This window comes from Haliotis rufescens, unplaced genomic scaffold (assembly GCF_023055435.1).
Source record: "Haliotis rufescens isolate VD_foot unplaced genomic scaffold, xgHalRufe1.0.p SCAF_22, whole genome shotgun sequence".
Lineage (NCBI taxonomy): Eukaryota > Metazoa > Mollusca > Gastropoda > Lepetellida > Haliotidae > Haliotis > Haliotis rufescens.
Window position 1 is genome coordinate 6,238,876 of NW_025963913.1, and position 23,596 is coordinate 6,262,471.

The window sequence follows — 23,596 nt, forward strand, 5'->3', positions numbered from 1 at the left end:
GATCATATCGTACCGAACCCCTTCCCTTTAACAAACTACCAGTTAATATAAAATTAATACACACGCGGAAACATTGGCGAAGTGTTAAATATAAGGCAGTTTAAGTTCGTCAACGAAACCGATACTTTTATGAGTAAAGCTAATAAAATCCATACGTGACCGACCCACATACGGATCTTAAGCTGCCGACAGCTATGGGTATCATTATAATTATGCAGTGGGCAATGGACGTTGTGAATCCTACAGCTGATGGCAGGTGGTGCTGACATCTCCACGGTCAGGCTCCACTTGCCCGCACAAGCCCCTGTGTTCCGATGTGTCATCAGTCGAGCTTGTACTTACTTCCTTCCCCTGTCCCATCTACATCATACATTCAACAACACAACTTATCACGACCAGGCCTGATATGGGGTCGCTTGGGATCATCAAGGGTGAGTTCATTACCTTGTATATAAGTCTTGCATGTTTCCGCACTTATATGTGTGTTACTTTAAAACATGTTATAGGCAATAACTATTTTAAAACTTTGGACTATGGGGTTTCTTGAAGGTCGTAATTTTAGTGTTATCTTCATTATAGGTCTTTATATACAAACACCAACACGTAGCCGTAATTTAGTCAGTACCATACCAATGTAAATGTAATAAACGCCCCAGACCTGAATCACTTCGGAATCCCCCTCACTTTCAGCTGGTGTGCCGTTATATACGCCGAGATACTGAATGCAGTCACTCTTTCACTTGTAATGAACTGTGTGAATTATATTCGTATCGTATCCTTTCGTCAGATGAATAGCTTATGAATTGTTTGTGTTTGTATTGTTCTCTCTCAATGCTACATCAATTTAACAAGGGCCTATACGGAAACGACCTAAGCACCAGACTTATCAACCAGAACAACACATGCGAAAGACATTCCAGACTTACACATCAGACATGCAAATTAGACCAACACACCAGACCTATTCATCAGACCAACACATCAGACCGACACTCTAGACAAACACACAAAACCTACTCAACAGACCAACACACCAGATATACTCATCAGACCAACACACCAGACCAACACTCCAGACCTACACATCAGACTTACACACCAGATCTACTCATTAGAGCAACACACCGGATGAACAAACCACACACAAGGCCTACCAACCAGCACTACAAACTAAATCTACACATCTGACCTACGCACCAGACCTACACACAAGACTCACAAGCTAGACCCACACAACACACCAACATACCAGATCTACACATCAAACAAATACACCGGATCAACACACTAAACCTACTCCCGGGACACATCAGACCTACACACAAGACCTACTCAACAGACCTACACTCCGGACCTATTCATCAGACCTAAACTCCAAACCTACACACGGGACCAACACACCGACCCTTCACACCAGGCCTACACTGAAAACCCACACACCAGCCAAACACACCAGACATACGCACCTCACAACACACCAGATTAACTAGCTGGATGCACACACGGGACCAACACACCGACCCTTCACACCAGGCCTACACTGAAAACCCACACACCAGCAAAACACACCAGACCTACTCACCAGACATACGCACCTCACCACACACTAGATTCACAAGCGAGATCCACACACCGGACCAACACACCGACCCTACACACCAGACCTACACTGAAGACCCACACACAAGACCAACACACCAGACCAACACACCAGACCAACACACCAGACCTACAGAACCAGAACTACCTACCAGACCTACATACCAGACCCACACAAGACCAACACGCGCACCAGACATACGCACCTTAACACACTTGATTCACAAGCTAGATCCACACACCGGACCAACACACCGACACAACACACTAGACCAACACTAAGGGCTAACACACCTAACCTACACGCCAGACTAACACACCAGTCAAATACACGAGACCAATGCACCAGATCAACACACCAGACCTACAGAACCAGACCTACGTACCAGACCTACATACCTGACCCACACAAGACCAACATACCAGACCTACAGAACCAGACCTACACACCAGACCTAAAAACCAGAACCACACAAGACCAACACGCGCACCAGACATACGCACCTTACCACACATGATTCACAAGCTAGATCCACACACCGGACCAACACACCGACACAACACACCAGACCTACACTAAGGACTAACACACCTAACCTACACGCCAGACCAACACACAAGTCCAATACACTAGACCAATACACCAGATCAACACACCAGACCTACTTACCAGACCCACACACCAGACCAACACACCAGACCAACACACCGGATCAACACACCAGACATTCTCACCAGACCTACTCATCTGACCTACACTCCAGACCAACTCACCAGACCTACTCACCAGAACTACTCACCAGACCTACTCATCAGACATTCTCACAAGACCTACTAATCTGACCTACACTCCAGACCAACTCACCAGACCTACAGAACCAGACCAACACACAAGACCTACTAACCAGACCCACACACCAGACCAACACACAAGACCTACACACCAGATCAACACACCAGACCTAAACACCAGACACGCACAAGGCCACACACCAGGCCTACACACCAGACCCACACACAGACCTAAACACCAGACCAACACACCAGACCTACTTACCAGACCAACACACCAGATGAACATATCAGGCCAACACACAAGGCCAACACACCATACCAACACACCTGACTTACACACCACAATAATACTCCAGACCAACACACCAGATGAACATACCATACCTACACACATGACTAACAATCCAGACCAACACGCAAGACCATTACAAGAGACATACACACCAGACTGAAACAACAGACCTACACACCTGGCCTACACATCAGACCTACACACCAGACTAACACACTAGACCAACACCCCAGACCTACAGAACCAGACCTAAACACCAGACCAACACCCCAGACCTACAGAACCAGACCTACACACCAGACCAACACACCAGGCCCACACACAGAGCTAACACCAGACCAACACACCAGACCTATAGAACCAGACCTACACACCAGACCTTAACACCAGACCAACACACCAGACCAACACACCAGACCCACACACATACCTAAACACCAGACCAACACACCAGACCTACAGAACCAGACCTAGGCACCAGACCTACATACCAGACCCACACAAGACCAACACACCAGACCTAAAGAACCGGACCTACAGAACCAGACCTACACACCAAACCAACACACCAGGTCAACACACAGAGCTAAACACTAGACCAACACACCAGACCTACAGAACCAGACCTTAACACCAGACCTTAACACCAGACCAACACACCAGACCCACACACATACCTAAACACCAGACCAACACACCAGACCTACTTACCAGACCAACACACCAGATCAACATACCAGGCAAACACACAAGACCAACACACTATACCAACACAGCTGACTTACATACCACACTAACACTCCAGACCAACACACTGTACCAACACAGCTGACCTACACACCACACTAACACTCCAGACCAACACACCAGATGAACATGCCAGGCCTACACACAAGACCAACAATCCAGTCCAACACACAGGACTTTCACAAGATACATACACACCAGACTGACACAACAGATGAACATACCATACCTACACACATGACCAACAATCAAAACCAACACACAGGACCATCACAAGAGACATACACAACAGACTGACACACCAGACCAACACACCAGATGAACATACCATACCTAAACACATGACCAACAATCAAAACCAACACACAAGACCATCACAAGAGACATACACAACAGACTGACACACCAGACCAACACACCAGATGAACATACCATACCTACACACATGACCAACAATCAAAACCAACACACAGGACCATCACAAGAGACATACACAACAGACTGACACAACAGACCTACACACCTGGCCTACACACCAGACCTACACACCAGACTAACACACCTGGTCCACACACCAGACCAACACACCAGATGAACATACCATACCTACACACATGACCAACAATCAAAACCAACACACAGGACCATCACAAGAGACATACACAACAGACTGACACAACAGACCTACCTACACACCTGGCCTACACACCAGACCTACACACCAGACTAACACACTAGACCAACACCCCAGGCCAGCACATGTTTACCAGACCATCACATCAGACCTACATACCAGACCTACTCACCGGGGCAACACACAAGGCCTACTCACCGGAGCAACACACAAGACCTACTCACCGGAGCAACAAACAAGATCAACACATCAGACCTAAGCAAAAGGCCTACTCATCTGACCTACATTCCCGACCTACACTTAAGACTCACAAACTAGACCAACACACCAGACCTACAGAACGAGACCTACAGAACCAGACCTACACACCAGACCTAAACACCAGACCAACACACCAGACCAACGCACCGGACCCACACACAGACCTAAACACCAGACCAACACACCAGACCTACTTACCAGACCAACACACCAGATCATCATACCAGGCAAACACACAAGACCAACACACTATACCTACACTCCTGACTTACACACCACATTAACACCCCAGACCAACACACCAGATGAACGTTCCAGGCCTACACACAAGACCAAAAATCCAGTCCAACACACACGACCATCACAAGATACATACACACCAGACTGACACAACATACCTACACCCCTGGTCTACACACCAGACCAACACACCAGATGAACATACCATACCTACACACATGACCAACAATCAAAACCAACACACAGGACCATCACAAGAGACATACACAACAGACTGACACAACAGACCTACACACCTGGCCTACACACCAGACCTACACACCAGACTAACACACTAGACCAACACCCCAGGCCAGCACATGTTAACCAGACCATCACATCAGACTTACACACCAGACCAACACACCAGACCTACAGAACCAGACCTACACAAGACCAACACACCAGACCTACAGAACCAGACCTACACACCAGACCTGAACACTAGACCAACACACCAGACCAACACACCAGACCCACACACAGAGCTAAACACCAGACCAACACACTAGACCTACAGAAGCAGACCTACACACCAGACCCACACACAGACCTAAACACCAGACCAACACACCAGACCTACTTACCAGACCAACACACCAGACCTACAGAACCAGACCCACACACCAGACCAACACAAGACCAACACTCCAGACCTACAGAACCAGACCTAAACACCAGACCAACACACCAGACCTACTTACCAGACCAACACACCAGACCCACACACCAGACCCACACACAGAGCTAAACACCAGACCAACACACCAGACCTACAGAACCAGACCTACACACCAGACCCACACACATACCTAAACACCAGACCAACACACCAGACCTACTTACCAGACCAACACACCAGATCAACATACCAGGCAAACACACAAGACCAACACACTATACCAACACAGCTGACCTAAACACCACAGTAACACTCCAGACCAACACACCAGATGAACATTCCAGGCCTACACACAAGACCAACAATCCAGTCCAACACACAGGACTTTCACAAGATACATACACAACAGACTGACACAACAGATGAACATACCATACCTACACACCAGACCAACAATCAAAACCAACACACAGGACTACACAAGAGACATACACAACAGACTGACACAACAGACCTACACACCTGGCCTACACACCAGACCTACACACCAGACTAACACACCTGGTCCACACACCAGACCAACACACCAGATGAACATACCATACCTACACACATGACCAACAATCAAAACCAACACACAGGACCATCACAAGAGACATACACAACAGACTGACACAACAGACCTACACACCTGGCCTACACAATAGACCTACACACCAGACTAACACACTAGACCAACACCCCAGGCCAGCACATGTTTACTAGACCATCACATCAGACCTACATACCAGACCTACTCACCGGGGCAACACACAAGGCCTACTCACCGGAGCAACACACAAGACCTACTCACCGGAGCAACAAACAAGATCAACACATCACACCTTATCAAAAGGCCTACTCATCTGACCTACACTCACGACCTACACTTAAGACTCACAAACTAGACCAACACACCAGACCTACACACCAGACCCAACACAACAGACCAATACACCAGACCAACACATCAGACCATAACTCCAGACCCACAGACCAGACCATAACTCCAGACCCACACACAAGACCAACACACAAGACCATAACTCCAGACCCACACACCAGACCGTAACTCCAGACCCACACACCAGACCTACATACCAGACCCAACACAACAGACCAATACACCAGACCAACACAACAGACCAATACACCAGATTAACACACCAGACCATAACTCCAGACCCACACACAAGACCTACGCACCTGATCAACACACCAGACCTACACTAAAGACTAACACACCTAACCTACACGCCAGACCAACACACCAGTCCAATACACCAGATCAACACACTTTACCAACAAACCAGGTCAACACTCCAGACCTACACACCAGACAAACAAAGACACACAAGACCAACACATCAGGCCAACACACCATACCTGCACACCAGGTCCACACACCAGACTTAGACACCAGCCCTACACACCATACAAACAAACTCCAGACCATCGCATCAGACCCACACACAAGGCCCATACACGGGACAAACACACAAGACCAACACACCAGACCAACACCCCAAGTCAGCACATGTTCACCAGACCTAATCTCCAGACTTACACGACGGACCTACACACCAGACCAGCAAAAGAAGACCTACACACCAGACCAACAAGACCTACACATCAGACCAACAAGACCTACACATCAGAACCACACAACAGGTCAATACAACAAACCAAAACACCAGACCAACACTCCAGACAAACACATCAGACCAACACGCAAGACCATCACAAGAGACCAACACACCTGACTGACACAACAGACCTACACACCTGGCCTACACACCAGACTTACACACCAGACTAACACACCAGATCAATACACCACACCACACCACACCACACCACACCACACCACACCACACCACACCACACCACAACACAACACAACACAACACAACACAACACAACACAACACAACACAACACACCAACATAACACACCCATACATCACACCAACACACCAAATCAACACACCACACCACTAAATCAACCAACACATCACACCAGCAGACCACGCCCATACACCACACCCATACATCACACCAACACAACACACCCATACACCACACCCATACACCACACCAACACACCAACACAACACACCCATACACCACACCCATACACCACACCAACACACAACACCAACACACCACACCAACACACCCATACACCACACCCATACACCACACCAACACACCACACCAACACACCACACCCATACACCACACCAACACACCACACCAACACACCAACACAACACACCCATACACCACACCCATACATCACACCAACACAACACACCCATACACCACACCCATACACCACACCAACACATCACACCAACACAACACACCCATACACCACACCCATACACCACACCAACACACCAACACATCACACCAACAGACCACACCCATACACCACACCCATACAACACACCAACACACCACACCAACACACCAACACAACACACCCATACACCACACCCATACACCACACCAACACACCAACACATCACACCAACAGACCACACCCATACACCACACCCATACAACACACCAACACACCACACCAACACACCAACACAACACACCCATACACCACACCCATACACCACACCAACACACCAACACATCACACCAACAGACCACACCCATACACCACACCCATACAACACACCAACACACCACACCAACACACCAACACAACACACCCATACACCACACCCATACACCACACCAACACACCAACACATCACACCAACAGACCACACCCATACACCACACCCATACAACACACCAACACACCACACCAACACACCAACACAACACACCCATACACCACACCCATACACCACACCAACACACCAACACATCACACCAACAGACCACACCCATACACCACACCCATACAACACACCAACACACCACACCAACACACCAACACAACACACCCATACACCACACCAACACACCAACACATCACACCAACAGACCACACCCATACACCACACCCATACAACACACCAACACACCACACCAACACACCAACACAACACACCCATACACCACACCCATACACCACACCAACACACCAACACATCACACCAACAGACCACACCCATACAACACACCAACACATCACACCAACACATCACACCAACACAACACACCCATACACCACACCAACACATCACACCAACACACCACACCCATACGACACATCCATACACCACATCATCACACCACACCATCACACCATACCTACAACGCACCGCTTTCCTCACCACACCAACACAACACACCCATACACCACACCCATACACCACACCAACACATCACACCAACACAACACACCCATACACCACACCCATACACCACACCAACACACCAACACATCACACCAACAGACCACACCCATACACCACACCCATACAACACACCAACACACCACACCAACACACCAACACAACACACCCATACACCACACCCATACACCACACCAACACACCAACACATCACACCAACAGACCACACCCATACACCACACCCATACAACACACCAACACACCACACCAACACACCAACACAACACACCCATACACCACACCCATACACCACACCAACACACCAACACATCACACCAACAGACCACACCCATACACCACACCCATACAACACACCAACACACCACACCAACACACCAACACAACACACCCATACACCACACCCATACACCACACCAACACACCAACACATCACACCAACAGACCACACCCATACACCACACCCATACAACACACCAACACACCACACCAACACACCAACACAACACACCCATACACCACACCCATACACCACACCAACACACCAACACATCACACCAACAGACCACACCCATACACCACACCCATACAACACACCAACACACCACACCAACACACCAACACAACACACCCATACACCACACCAACACACCAACACATCACACCAACAGACCACACCCATACACCACACCCATACAACACACCAACACACCACACCAACACACCAACACAACACACCCATACACCACACCCATACACCACACCAACACACCAACACATCACACCAACAGACCACACCCATACAACACACCAACACATCACACCAACACATCACACCAACACAACACACCCATACACCACACCAACACATCACACCAACACACCACACCCATACGACACATCCATACACCACATCATCACACCACACCATCACACCATACCTACAACGCACCGCTTTCCTCACCACACCAACGCATGATCCATTGAGATTTATACTGAGCCAAAGGACATGTTGACATTTCTTTCATTCAACGCATGATGATGAATATTGTCGTATCTGCTTGACTACCAAATATTATTCAGGTATGACTATGTATGTACTGGTTAAGGGTAATTAAACTTCCCTGACCAACACAACAGACCTACACACCAAAATCATAAGCATGTGTTTGCGAATCACTATCAATAAGTGAAACCCGGTACATGATGCAGTTTGTATCCGGAATCTGAAACACTTTAAAAAGGCATGTGTGACTCAGAGACTATAATACACGGAAACTGTACTGCATACAAAATGTAACAGGCAGTGAAATAAACTCACTGACATGTCCAAATGTCTTCTTATGTATACATAAATAGGGTATTACTATTGCCAAATACAGAGCAATATGAAAAACCGCAACATGTTTCAAACAGCTGTATTTAAATATCACTGAATTCGTGTATATGTTGCTTGACTGGAAGTGCATTCCGTTATATGAACTGTGAATAGCTTTTAGCTAGATTACACCTTCAACTCTGGTGTTGAAGTAACCAAAGGGAATCTGACACCGGTAGATACGTAACCAAGAACAAAACATCTATGTGCGTCCTGTCCATGTTAGCTACTTGTGTGGTCATTCACTGACCACCCATAGAGGCCAGTGTGAGATATACGGTTCAATGTATGTATTGTAAGATAAATACTGACCACCCAGTCTGCTTCAGACAGATCAGTGTGAGATATTTGGTTCAGTGTCTACATTGTGACATATATCATTCACTGACCACTCAGTTAGCTTCAGAGAAGCCAGTCTGAGATATACGGTTCAATGTATGTATTGTAAGATAAATACTGACCACTCAGTTAGCTTCAGACAGGTGAGTGTGAGATATACGGTTCAATGTATGTATTGTAAGATAAATACTGACCACTCAGTAAGCTTCAGACAGGTGAGTGTGAGATATACGGTTCAATGTCCTAATTGTGCGATATACCATTCATTCACTACAATAAATGCTATATGGTTCATTGTCTACGTTGTAAGGTATATCATTGATTGACTATAATAAAAGATATATAGTTTTATGTCTAAAATGTATAAAATGATGTATGGTTCACTGTCTACATTGTAAAATCTATACTCCACTGACAACATTGTAAGATATATGGTTCACTGTCTACTTTGTAAGATCTATACACCACTGACAACATTGTAAGATATATGCTCCACTGACAACAGTGTTAGATATATGACCCATTGCCAACAGTGTTAGATATTTGACCCATTACCAACATTGTAAAATACATGGTGCCCTGACAACAGTGTAAGATATATGCTCCAATGGCAACATTGTAAGATATATGCTCCACTGACAACAGTGTTAGATATATGACCCATTGCCAACCCATATGTGTAAGACATATCATCCACTCTCTACAGTGTAAGACATATGACCCCTCTCTGCAGTGTAAGATACATACTCCACTTGCTACAGTGTAAGATAGATGCTCCACTCTCTAAAGTGTAAGATATATGCTCCACTCTCTACAGTGTAAGATAGATGGTCCACTTTCTACAGTGTAAGATATATGCTCCACTCTCTACAGTGTAATATATATGGTCCACTCTCTACAGTGTAAGACATATGCTCCACTCTCTACAGTGTAAGATATATGGTCCACTCTCTACAGTGTAAGATATATGCTCCACTCTCTACAGTGTAAGATATATGCTCCACTCTCTACAGTGTAAGATATATGCTCCACTCTCTACAGTGTAATACATATGCTCCACTCTCTACAGTGTAAGATATATGCTCCACTCTCTACAGTGTAAGATATATGCTCCACTCTCTACAGTGTAATACATATGCTCCACTCTCTACAGTGTAATATATATGGTCCACTCTCTACAGTGTAACATATATGGTCCACTCTCTACAGTGTAATATATATGCTCCACTCTCTACAGTGTAATATATATGGTCCACTCTCTACAGTGTAATATATATGCTCCACTCTCTACAGTGTAAGATATATGGTCCACTCTCTACAGTGTAATATATATGGTCCACTCTCTACAGTGTAAGATATATGCTCCACTCTCTACAGTGTAAGATATATGGTCCACTCTCTACAGTGTAATATATATGCTCCACTCTCTACAGTGTAATACATATGCTCCACTCTCTACAGTGTAATATATATGGTCCACTCTCTACAGTGTAAGATATATGCTCCACTCTCTACAGTGTAAGATATATGCTCCACTCTCTACAGTGTAAGATATATGCTCCACTCTCTACAGTGTAAGATATATGCTCCACTCTCTACAGTGTAAGATATATGCTCCACTCTCTACAGTGTAAGATATATGCTCCACTCTCTACAGTGTAAGATATATGCTCCACTCTCTACAGTGTAAGATATATGCTCCACTCTCTACAGTGTAAGATATATGCTCCACTCTCTACAGTGTAAGATATATGGTCCACTCTCTACAGTGTAAGATATATGCTCCACTCTCTACAGTGTAAGATATATGCTCCACTCTCTACAGTGTAAGATATATGGTCCACCCCATTTGTTCCCTAGGTTTCTGCCTGTTCGTGTTTCTGTCTGGAGCATCCGGCGCAATGAAAGTCGGCCCAGACATAGCGGAAAGGTAATAATTATTTTTTCACTTCTTTAAAGTCATCGTAGCTATCTGAAAAACTACTAAACCCGTTCAATATATATATGTAAAAGTGCTGTCTCATACTACCCGCTGTTGACTGCCGTTTCTATGTTGCTTCGTATTTTCATGTGGCTGAATTTACATCCTTTTCCAAAACGTGAGCCATTTCACATGTATGTGTTTCCTCCCAAGGGCTGAGAAGATGTATGACGAGAAGCCGTCAAGAGGTCCGACTGGTGACCCAACCATGAGGTCTGTCAAGGACCTGACAATATGTCTGCGGGACGAATTCACATCACCAGTGCCCCAGCTGCAGGTGACTGCCCGACCACCGACCACTGACGTCCCAACCACGTAAGTACATGCAAAATCTCCCTCATCCTCGACATTTCTCAAAAGTATGTGTATGAACAGTGTTTATTGTTTACGCCACAACCACGCACCACGCACGCACGCACGCACGCACGCACGCACGCACGCACGCACGCACGCACGCACGCACCCAGGCATACAAACGCCAAAACCAGAGAACAACCACGCCGTCGAGGTTCGATGACACTCAATACACAAAAGTAAGTGACAGAGGCTGACCACCGAGTTCACTTAGTCGACTCCACGGGTCATCCACGGGTCATCTTGCGCCATCCACAGGTTACTGGGGGTCTATTCTAATCCGAAATACACACGGGTCTGTTCCTATACAGCCTGAAGACAACATCTAGCCCGTGGCATGATCCCCTTCCCAACCCCATTTATACCTTCAGGTATGATGGTACCCGTGGTCACATGTAAGGTAGAAACCTATAGGAACAGTCACATGTATAATACATGCTTCTCTGAACACACAGTGTTCCCGATGTTACTCACAAATACCCACATAAACAGAGAGATCGAGAGAGAGAAAAAGTGAGACACAGAGAGACAGATATAGAGTGAAAGAAAAAGAGAGAGTGCAACGTTTTACGTCGCAATAGTCTGCCACCATGGCACCATGTTAATAATCGAACTGGGTCGGGCAAACCGGCTATATAATTATCATCTCCATGTAACTAGGTAATCATCCCCACAGGATGAGCAGGATTGACATCATGTAACTAGGTAATCATCCCCGCGGGACGAGCAGGAATGACACCATGTAACTAGGTAATCCTAATCACAGGACGAGCAGGAATGACACCATGTAACTAGGTAATCATCCCCACGGGACGAGCAGGATTGACATCATGTAACTAGGTCATCATCCCCACGGGACGAGCAGGATTGACACCATGTAACTAGGTAATCCTACTCACAGGACGAGCAGGAATGACACCATGTAACCAGGTAATCATCCCCACGGGACGAGCAGGAGTGACATCATGTAACTTGGTAATCATCCCCAAAGGACGAGCAGGAATGCCACCATGTAACTAGGTAATTATCCCCACAGGACGAGCAGGATTGACACCATGTAACTAGGTAATCATCCCAACAGAACGAGCAGGAATGACACCATGTTTCTAGGTATTTATCCCCACAGGACGAGCAGGATTGACACCATGTATCTAGGTAATTATCCCCACAGGACGAGCAGGATTGACACCATGTAACTAGGTTATCAACCCCAAAGGACGAGCAGGAATGACACCATGTATCTAGGTAATTATCCCCACAGGACGAGCAGGATTGATACCATGTAACTAGGTAATCATCCCCACAGGATGAGCAGGAATGACACCATGTAACTAGGTTATCATCCCCAAAGGACGAGCAGGAATGACCCCATGTAACTAGGTAATCATCCCCAAAGGACGAGCAGGAATGACCCCATGTAACTAGGTAATCATCCCCAAAGGACGAGCAGGAATGACCCCATGTAACTAGGTAATCATACCAACAAGACGAGCAGGATTGACACCATGTAACTAGGTAATCGTCCCCACAGGACGAGCAGGATTGACACCATGATACATGCATCAACTTGCCATGTGTTATATAGACCCCATCAAAGTTTATATATATGTTTGACGTTCAGTAGTTTCAAAAGTAGTTTCTCTCTCTCTCTCTCTCTCTCTCTTTCGCTCTCTCTCTCTTTCCGTGTGTCTCTCTCTCTAACTTTCTGTGTATCTCTCTTTCTCTCACTCTCGTGGTTATAGTTTTCTCACGACTGATAGCATGTGATTGTGCTGTATCATTGCAACAACAATAGCTCTATTAATGTGCTATGACTAGGTTGTGTGTCGTGTTCCTTCCGTACTTCCGACCTTGAGGGAAAGGTTGTTCTGGCCATCACAGCAGGTCGTATAGGCAGCTTCATCACGTCCACATCATTCACCAATGTAAACTGTATACATTAACACATCTGGTATCATAACTGTCTTTCATGTTGTGCCAGCAAGGAAGTGTGTGGCAGATTTTACAATACTTCTGTTACCTTGTCAGTGTCATGCACACGTGAAGATCCGGGGTAGAATAGGTCTTCAGCAACTCATGCTTGCCGCAAAAGGTGACTATGCTTGCCGTAAGAGGCTACTCACGGGATCGGGTGGTCTGGCTCGCAGACTTGATTGATGCATGTCATCCCAATTGCGTGGATCGATGAAGGTGATGTCAATCACTGGATTGTCTGGTTCAGACTCGATTATTTACAGACCGCCGTCATACTGCTGGAAACTTGCAGTGTAATCCCGCAGTTATTTTTGTATAAGCCACGTAAACAGACACACTTGTTCACATAGTGTCAGCAAGCCTCTGCGGTTCGAACTACACTCATTAAACAAACCGGTAAGAAACAAGAGTACAATTCCGAGGAATGATATCTGTTTAAGGTTCATCGTCAGCAAAAAACAGAAGATAAGCTAGAGCTATGCTCGTTAGGAAAGATTCATGCGTCACGGTAACATGATGATGTATGAGAAACTAGGAGTTATTGGCAATTATTCGTGGTTTAGTTTTCCAAAGCTAAAACCTGAAATCTGACCTTATTTAAGAAACGTTCAACGGTAGGAACGTTTGCAGTTAATCATTATGTATATTTGACTGCATCAATGAACAAGAGTTTGGATATTGTATTGCATTGCCTCTTGTGCAGCATTTGAACATACAGTAAACTACGTTTATAATGAACACGCATTTTACGAACTGAAAATGGAAATTAGCATCGTGTATTAAACAATGTCGTGTTCCTTCCACTAGAATAATGGACGGTCGGGTAGCCTAGAGGTTAAAGCGTTCGCTCGTCACGCAGAAGACCCGGGTTCCATTCCCGACATGGGTACAATATGTGAAGCCCATTTGTGGTGTCCCCCGCCGTGATATTGCTGGAATATTGCTAAAAGTGGCGTAAAACCTCACTAACTCCACTAGAATAAAATACACGTAGCATCTTCGAATGTAGTGATGACGTAGTTTAAGAACTTCTTACACGTAATATGTTCCTCACTTCACCCAACATGTGTGTTCAATCCACAGAACCCCGGCACGATGTGTTTACGGCGACCGGAGTGGAAACGTTATCATTCAAACAGCGGCACAGCGACAACGACGATCTCAACAGCTTAAGAAAGAAATTAAAAAGTAGGTTTCTACCTTACATGTTACATTAAAACGAAGTGAACGATTTGACAATTTCCGTGAATTGCATCGTATTACAAAACATATTTATTAGGTATTGTACCTGTCCGAATAGTAACTTCAGGCATCCATTCAGGAGATTTCAGCGTGATATATATTTTAAGAACCAGTTTAATTTAGGAGAAATATTTTCATATTAGCATATTCTAGATCATCCACTGGATTAGAATTGAGAATAAAAATGATTAAAAAATATTTTATCATATAAAAATTTAATAGTATTACAATTTGTAATATTATTCATAGAAACATTATAAACCCCCTGCTATTTCAGATTTCATAACTGTATCTGTCGTACTTCGTCTGGGGACCACCCTCATCATTGCGACTTCAACATGCTAGAAACAGACTACAATCGGACTGTCCTAGAGAGTTGTCTTGGCAACAACAACATCTCAGAGAAGGCCACACTCACCTACAGATCGAAAGGTACACCACTGTAGTCATACCAAATATATTCATACAACAGTGGACGGAGGAGTAGACTGGGTAAAGATGATCGGTCGTCACGCCGGGTTCGAATCCCAATATGAATACACCGTGTGAAGGTACTTACTGTCCACTGTCGGGATATGGCTGGACAAAGTCATAAAGCGGCATAAAATAATACTCACGGCACACTGATGACTGAGTGAGTAAGGTTACCCCTCCTTCGAACAATATTTCAGTGACATCATAAGCTGATGGCGGGGGGCACAAAGTGATGCATGTCTTCGAAACCAACACCCACGAGTATGGTGCTTACAATCAGGGGAATCTGGGATTCGAACCCCCGATCATCATATGAAAGGCATAAGGGCCGCAATTCTACGCAGCGACTTGCACGGCCTTTGACATCGCCACCCGTGCATCCGCACTGATTCTAGTACACTTTTTTATATTTAGTACAATAATCGTTTCTTAATCGATGTTTCAACTGGATTATTGTTCATCTGTTTCAGAGTTTCACTGTCACTTGAGAAATAATTTCACTGTCAGATGCCATCCTAAACAGGATTCGTTGGAAGCTAGAGACACCAAGTACGTATGTGTAAACACTTTAATAATTATCTACATATTTATTGCTTTTATTACCAGTCCTACATCTTACTTGCTCCACTTTAATCACTGAGACCCGTGAAGATCCGAGGTAGAATAGGTCTTCAGCAACCCATACTTGCGTAAATGGTAACTATGCTTGTCGTAAGAGGCGACTAACAGGATTGGTTGGTCAGGCTCGCTGACCTGATCGATGTATGTCATCGAAACCTAATTGCGTGGATCGATGCCCATGATGTCAATCACTGGATTGTCTGGTCCAGACTTGATTATTTACAATCTCATTAAAATCAGATCTCACTTCTCGTAATCGCTCAACAAAGATCTGAGGAAATCCCATTACGGGTCACGTCAGAACGACCTTTCATCCGACCAATCAAAGCGTCGCTTACCAGATCATGAAAGTGACAGTCGGAATGTGTTTTCTGATCATGAAACCTCGAAAACGTTAACACGGGGTATCCCGAACGACAGTTACGGCCCGTACGACTGATTCCGTCAAGTCTCTCTCGCTTCCGTGGGATAAAAAGATTTGAACGGAGGAGGCGTTGCACGGTACGTGGGAAGCACTGCCATACAATCGTAACCATATATAAGACATTCTGGAATGTTCGTTTGTTCAGTTTTCAAAATTTTAATCGAGAACTATGTCAACATATTTTTCAAGTGTAGCCTGAAATGGAAGTCGCCAGGTTGAAACGAGTGCCGTAAAGATCGAGAAAGCTGCTTTCTCATTGGCTGATATCGACTTCTTGTTATTCGTTTCAGTGGTCGGTCAAAGTTCGCGAAAGGTCGTTCTGACGTGACCCGTAAGGGGATCTCCTCAGATCTTTGTTTAGCGATAGCGAAACTAAGATCTGATTTTAATGAGATTGGATTATTCTCAGACCGCCGTCATACTGTTCGAATATTGCTGAGTGCGGCGTTAAACAAACAAACAAACAACACACACTGACGTCGAAACCAAACTATTATTTCAGATTCCTGTCAATATTAGTGTGTTTATCAAGAGCTCTAGACAGTATTGAATGTAAGTATATTAGTCGAAAAGTAATTGTCTGCTTCCAATGCCCACATAAAATTAATATACCATATCTTGGACCTGGTCTTCTTTATGTATCTAAAAAGCGACCGACGTTTATCTATATTCCTATTCAAGGGGTTAATATATTATAATTACGCGTTGTAAAAATACACATTTGGAGGATGTTAGTGTGTCCACATTGCTCTCCTCTCCTGCAGGTGACAGGCCAGGACAGACAACCTACAGAGACAGCACGACCACCACCTCCCCCGTGGCGATGTCCCTCAAGTTCAGAGTAGTGTTTCTTGTCATGATTGTGGTGCTGGGTCTACTGCTCGGCATACTCGGGACTGTCTGTGGCGTCTTCTGCTGGAGAAGGAGAAAGAAGAGAAGGTACTGGTCAGATTCACCCCTTGATTACTAATATAATTAGAGCAGCTTCCTAATCCTCCTCCAGGTTTTATCCTTCATACATATACTACAATTAGGCGGATTCTCCTTCAGCGTCATTGAATGTCTGCGTGCGTTCGTTCGTTCATGCGTCCGTGCGTGCGTAAACTCCATCACACACCCTTATTGTGTTCCTTACTTGGTCTGTCAGAACAATATACCGTCCTCACAGAGTTCCCCAAAGGGTAAATGTTCAGGACCTGTGTCACTTTGGATGTTTCACATAAAGCTGAACTAAGTCTCACCCATGTGGATGTCCCAAATAAGCAACCATTTTGACCGTCTCTGCCACGGAACCCTGCAATCGAACAGCCAGCTGCGGAAGGGGGAGGGGGTATGGGAATTTGCTGTAAGGACGGTTCTTTTGATATTAGATATTTCATATATCTACTCTGGATATAAAATCCCAACCCAGAATATCAAATTGTCGATCACAAAGGATGCAGGGCGAACCACGTTGATACTTTGAAATTTTGATTCTGTGATTATGAGGGCGCGATACATCATTGAGTTTTTGAGTTATGCGTCTTGTATACATGTGTTACTGTATGTATCCCTGCATATTTATTGAATTAATTCAATAAGGAGTTGATGTCTTATTGTCTTATCACAGTGTTCCTACTACGTCGATAGTGAAGAGGACGGGCCCGCGTGTTCCTCTGAACACTTATGAACACAGACCCCAAGACAACGTCATATATGAAGAGCTGCCCGACACAGTGAGCACATACATTCATTTACTGCACGTTTTTTGTGTGTTTTTTTTTGTTTTTTTGTTATAATAGGTGCCAGTCTAAAATGCTACTTTTACAAATAGCGGATAAAGTATTTGTCAGAACGTTCCAACTTCTAGCAATAATCGAACAAGACAACGGGAAACTCCAAGAACGAACTCACACCGTGCATAAATATCACCTTGCGATTACCGAACACCTTATGATTAACTACTAGGTTATCCAGTTCCTCCTTAAACCTAGAGAAGACTATTTGAAGGCAAACATATCATAGTATTTCATACTGCAGTCAATGTGTAAAATCTGTAAAATGACTGCAACTTTCCATAAGGCAATTTACAAAACGCCGAAATATTTCAGTCATCTTACAATTATTTTTCCATTCTTTATATCATAATTATGAATTGCAAAAAATTGCTTCACTTTATTTCATCACCCAGTGACTAAAAATGATAGGATTAATAGAAAACAAAAGTCAATGTTTATTTTTTACATTTTTGCCTTTAATCCTTGCATAATTATTATATTGTGGTGTTTTAAAGCCCTTTTGCACTTCTTAATAACTTTTAGTCAATCTGACGGGAAAATATTTGTAAAATATACTGATAAATTTTGGCGCTTTGCCTAAGTGAAATTTCAGTCATTATACATAATATGGTACCTCATATAACTGTCTAAGATCTGCAAGCAACGTATATTATATCTTCGATATATATGAATATAAGTCATAATGTCTAATGTTGATGGCACAGTGATATACGCTGATTTTGAAAGAGAAAATATGTCAAAATCATAACAACCAATCACAAGTCCTCAGAAGATCACATGAGAATGTTAATGTTATTTGTGTCTATCGCGTCTTACCAAAAGACCTTAAAATGTGGTACTTTATAAAACAAGTCTGCTCGGAGTCAGCATATTGTGTCTGGGCTAGTAAGCCATGTTTAAAATGTATCATTGTATCTCAGTGAACAAGCACAAAACAACAGACATCTGTCTGGACTAGTTCAAAGAGCCACATGCAGACGTGCATGCACGTCACTACATAAGTAAAACAATCTTGAACCGCATAGCACCTCACCTAGCGTCGCTAAAGGTTTGAATGTAAGTTCGCTCCACAAAGACAAGAGTGAGTATGGTTTTACGCCGCTTTTAGGTGAGGTGAGGTGCATTTGGGTTTAACGCCGCATTCAAGATTATTGCACTATATAGCGACGTGTGTGTGTGTGTGTGTGTGTGTGTGTGTGTTTGTGTGTTGGTGTGTGTGTGTGTGTCTGCTTGTACTAGTCCGGACTAATGCCTATTCTATAGTGCTAGCCTCCTGAGATACCATGCCGCAGTTTAACATGAATACCACACTCAGACACAGTATACTGACTCCGAGCCGACCAGTCCTTGTTTTAGCCCCTTACTGACGAGCACCAGACAGGGTAACAACATGTACCATCTTTTAACGTCTTTTGGTATGACGCGCCGACCACGGAAGCGGTCCCGCTTTTAGCAATACTCCAGCAATATCACGGCGGGGGACACCAGAAATGGGCTCCACGCGTTGTACCCATGTAGGTAATCGAACCCAGGCCTTCGGCTTGACGAACGAACATTTTAACCACAAGGCGTCACAACCGCCTCCACAAAGGCAGGGTAAGAAAGCAATCTCGATCAAATGATCGTGAGTATCTCAAATGGTATGCCGGTATTGTTTCAGGGCGTTCCCGACCTGTTGCAACAGGGACCCACATCCGTTGTCCACTCTAAGTTCGGAGGTGACCTGTCCGAGTCCGTGTTTGTCCACTCCAACCTACGGAGCGTTACTTACAACTCCGGAGGTCAAGGTTATTACGAGGCTCTCGCCCGGCGCACTGATGGTGGAGAACCTGCCCCATCAGGAACAACCAAGCCAGTGCCCGCACCTAGAACAACTATTCAATCTCCGAGACGGCTGTCGTCGGGGAACAACGACTACCTTGATTTGGAGGAGGATTCCCAACAGACCGATGGAACACAACCCAGTGTTAGCAATCCATACTTCGTCCTTGAACCCGCAGAGACAAGCCCCGTGTTACCAGAGGCATCAAGTGTTGGTGCAGATGGGGAATATATGAAGTTAGATGACGAGAACGGTCAGAATAGTGCAACGACTGGGAAAAGAGATGTAGGGATGGATGGATGCTGTAGCCAAACACCCCCTCTGGGAGGCAATGAAGTTCATGATTACCAAAAACTCAACAAGCCCAGCCTGGATCAGATGGACTCTGTGAGTCACCGTGGGGATGACTATGAGTTTGCCTTGTCACCAGACGCAGGGTTTGACTTGGCCACGACCTACAAACAGAGCGAGGAAGACAGGAACAGTACTTGTTCACCAGACTATCAGAGATTAACAGGGCCTGCTATTCAGCAGCATCAACCAGACACAGGGGAGCCGGAGATAAAAAATGACTACTTCGTCCTGGAGGAGTAGGGCGTGTCAGTGCAGCCAATCAGTTGCAGTGTGCATACATGGAACCTGACATAGGTATGTGATATTCGAGGGGCATCTGTGCCCATCTGCCGCGGTTGCGTATGTACCCAGAGCCTCTAAATCTAACATATACAGTTAAACCTCCTTAGTCCGGACTCTGTTAATCTGGAATCTCAACCTTCCAGACGATTACGACTAGGAACACTTACATGTATATAAAGTGATTTTAATCCGATACCTAATCCGCAAATGTGTTAATCCGACCGACTTCAGTTGAATAGCTACGTACGGAGTAATAGTGTTTCACTGTACATGATCGTGAGGTTTTCATTAGCTATTGTCTGTGGTTGTCAGACAAATCGTCACTGGGTATTCTTTTGCCATTGTTTCCATATCAATGTATTAGTCATAGTTAAACCATTGCTCCTTTGTCTTTGACCGTGGTCTGACTAAACACTACTTGGCTTGGACGGAACGTCTTTTTCTCCTTATCATTTATCTTGATGATAGAACAATTTCATGAAAAACGTTTGTCGTCAGCGGAATTCGAACCCGTCTTTTGCCGCGGCGACTTGAAAGAAATTGTTTTAAATCAACAACAAAATATTTATTTTCATCAGGACTAATTGCTTGTCCATTTATGAACTGCGAAATATGTTTTATGCAATTGTATACAGTATGTTACTTTATGCATTCTAATATTTGTACAGTACTTGTTATTTGATTGTTTTTTGTTCCACGAAACGAACAGATAGAAACAAAATAACTATTGTCTTGATCAGGGCTATGTTTGCCCATGAACGTGGGCAAGTAATATTTAGGTGGTTCATTAATGTGCTCGAGTTGGTCCAAAATGAATGGTATACTTGCTCCATGACATGCAGTATGTCTCGAAACTGAACTCTGCCCTGTATCTTTATTTACTGAAGCCACTGCTCGGTACATGTTGACATATGTTGTATATTTGTATATAGTGCGGTATATATTGATGTAACAATGATGTACCTCTAATGCCGCTGACAGCGGCCTGAGTGCACGTATACAAGCGTCGTTCAAACACAATGTAAATATTGTATTTTGTTGAAGTAAGTAAGCTAATCTTTTTGTTTCTGGAACATATTGTATGTTTATTTATAAATCTCATCATTTGTCCATTATCAATGTTTGTGTATAAGTTCATTTTAGTTCCCACCATCATATTGTGTGATTGATGTAAATATACAGTCAATATTTTGACTGTTATTATTGTGTCATATATTCCGCGGTTTGTGCGTGTTTGTCTGTCTGTGAGCGCGTGAGTGTATACTGTCCGCCGTCATCGTGTCCTCTTGGGTTATGAATTGATTATGATACTGTCCGTTATGTGCGTGCGTGTGTCTGTGCGTGCGTGCGTACGTGTGTATATGTGTGTGTGTGTGTGTGTGTGTGTGTGTGTGTGTGTGTGTGTGTGTGTGTGTGTGTGTGTGTGTGTGTGTGTGTGTGTGTGTGTGTGTGTGTGTGTGTGTGTGTGTCTCATCAGGCCATAACTGAATAACGGACATATATATACTGAGCCGCAAAAGTAACATTGCATGGAAAGTTGTCATTTAAATATCTGGGTACTTTTTGACAAAGTTTCTAAAATTTAACATTATCTTGTCTGGAAAAATAAAATTTGATGCTAAAAAACAAAGCAGACGACAATAAAACCGATCGTCCAAACGCATCACGGCAACGGCCATGGTAACCCGATGCACGTGAGGTCCGTGCAAATTTGAAATGCACATGCGTTCCCCCATTTCTTGCCCTATAAAAATCCACCCAGATCGGATAACATTCATTCGTTATTGAATTGCTACCATATACAAAGATTGACAAGAAATTAGCGATACCAAGCCCTTGGACGATTGCGAGATGGACAAACCGCCCGGCAAGTAGCCAATGCATTTCAAGTCAATGTAAGTACCATATACAGGCTCCAGCAACGGTACCAGACCACCAAAACTAAAGAAGACCGACCACTGTCAC

General features: G+C 44.5%; 1 protein-coding gene across 1 annotated transcript; it reads left to right on the top strand.

Annotated features, from left to right (window-relative positions):
• Positions 1–168: 168 nt before the first annotated feature.
• On the top strand, positions 169–22,822 carry LOC124118209. The gene is made up of 10 exons (XM_046480331.2): positions 169–431; positions 12,186–12,255; positions 12,460–12,621; positions 15,718–15,822; positions 16,154–16,308; positions 16,821–16,899; positions 17,898–17,947; positions 18,160–18,334; positions 19,005–19,110; positions 20,834–22,822. The coding sequence occupies exons 1-10, from the start codon at positions 407–409 to the stop codon at positions 21,587–21,589; spliced, it is 1,683 nt and encodes a 560-aa protein (XP_046336287.1). The 5' UTR covers positions 169–406; the 3' UTR covers positions 21,590–22,822.
• Positions 22,823–23,596: the final 774 nt, after the last annotated feature.

Bases quoted from the DNA above. Each gene is read 5' to 3' on its own strand.
- LOC124118209 (XM_046480331.2), top strand. From the start codon at position 407: ATGGGGTCGCTTGGGATCATCAAGG. The intron at 12,256-12,459 runs GTAATAATTATT...TTTCCTCCCAAG, and splicing joins GGCCCAGACATAGCGGAAAG to GGCTGAGAAGATGTATGACG. The intron at 19,111-20,833 runs GTGAGCACATAC...GTATTGTTTCAG, and splicing joins ATGAAGAGCTGCCCGACACA to GGCGTTCCCGACCTGTTGCA.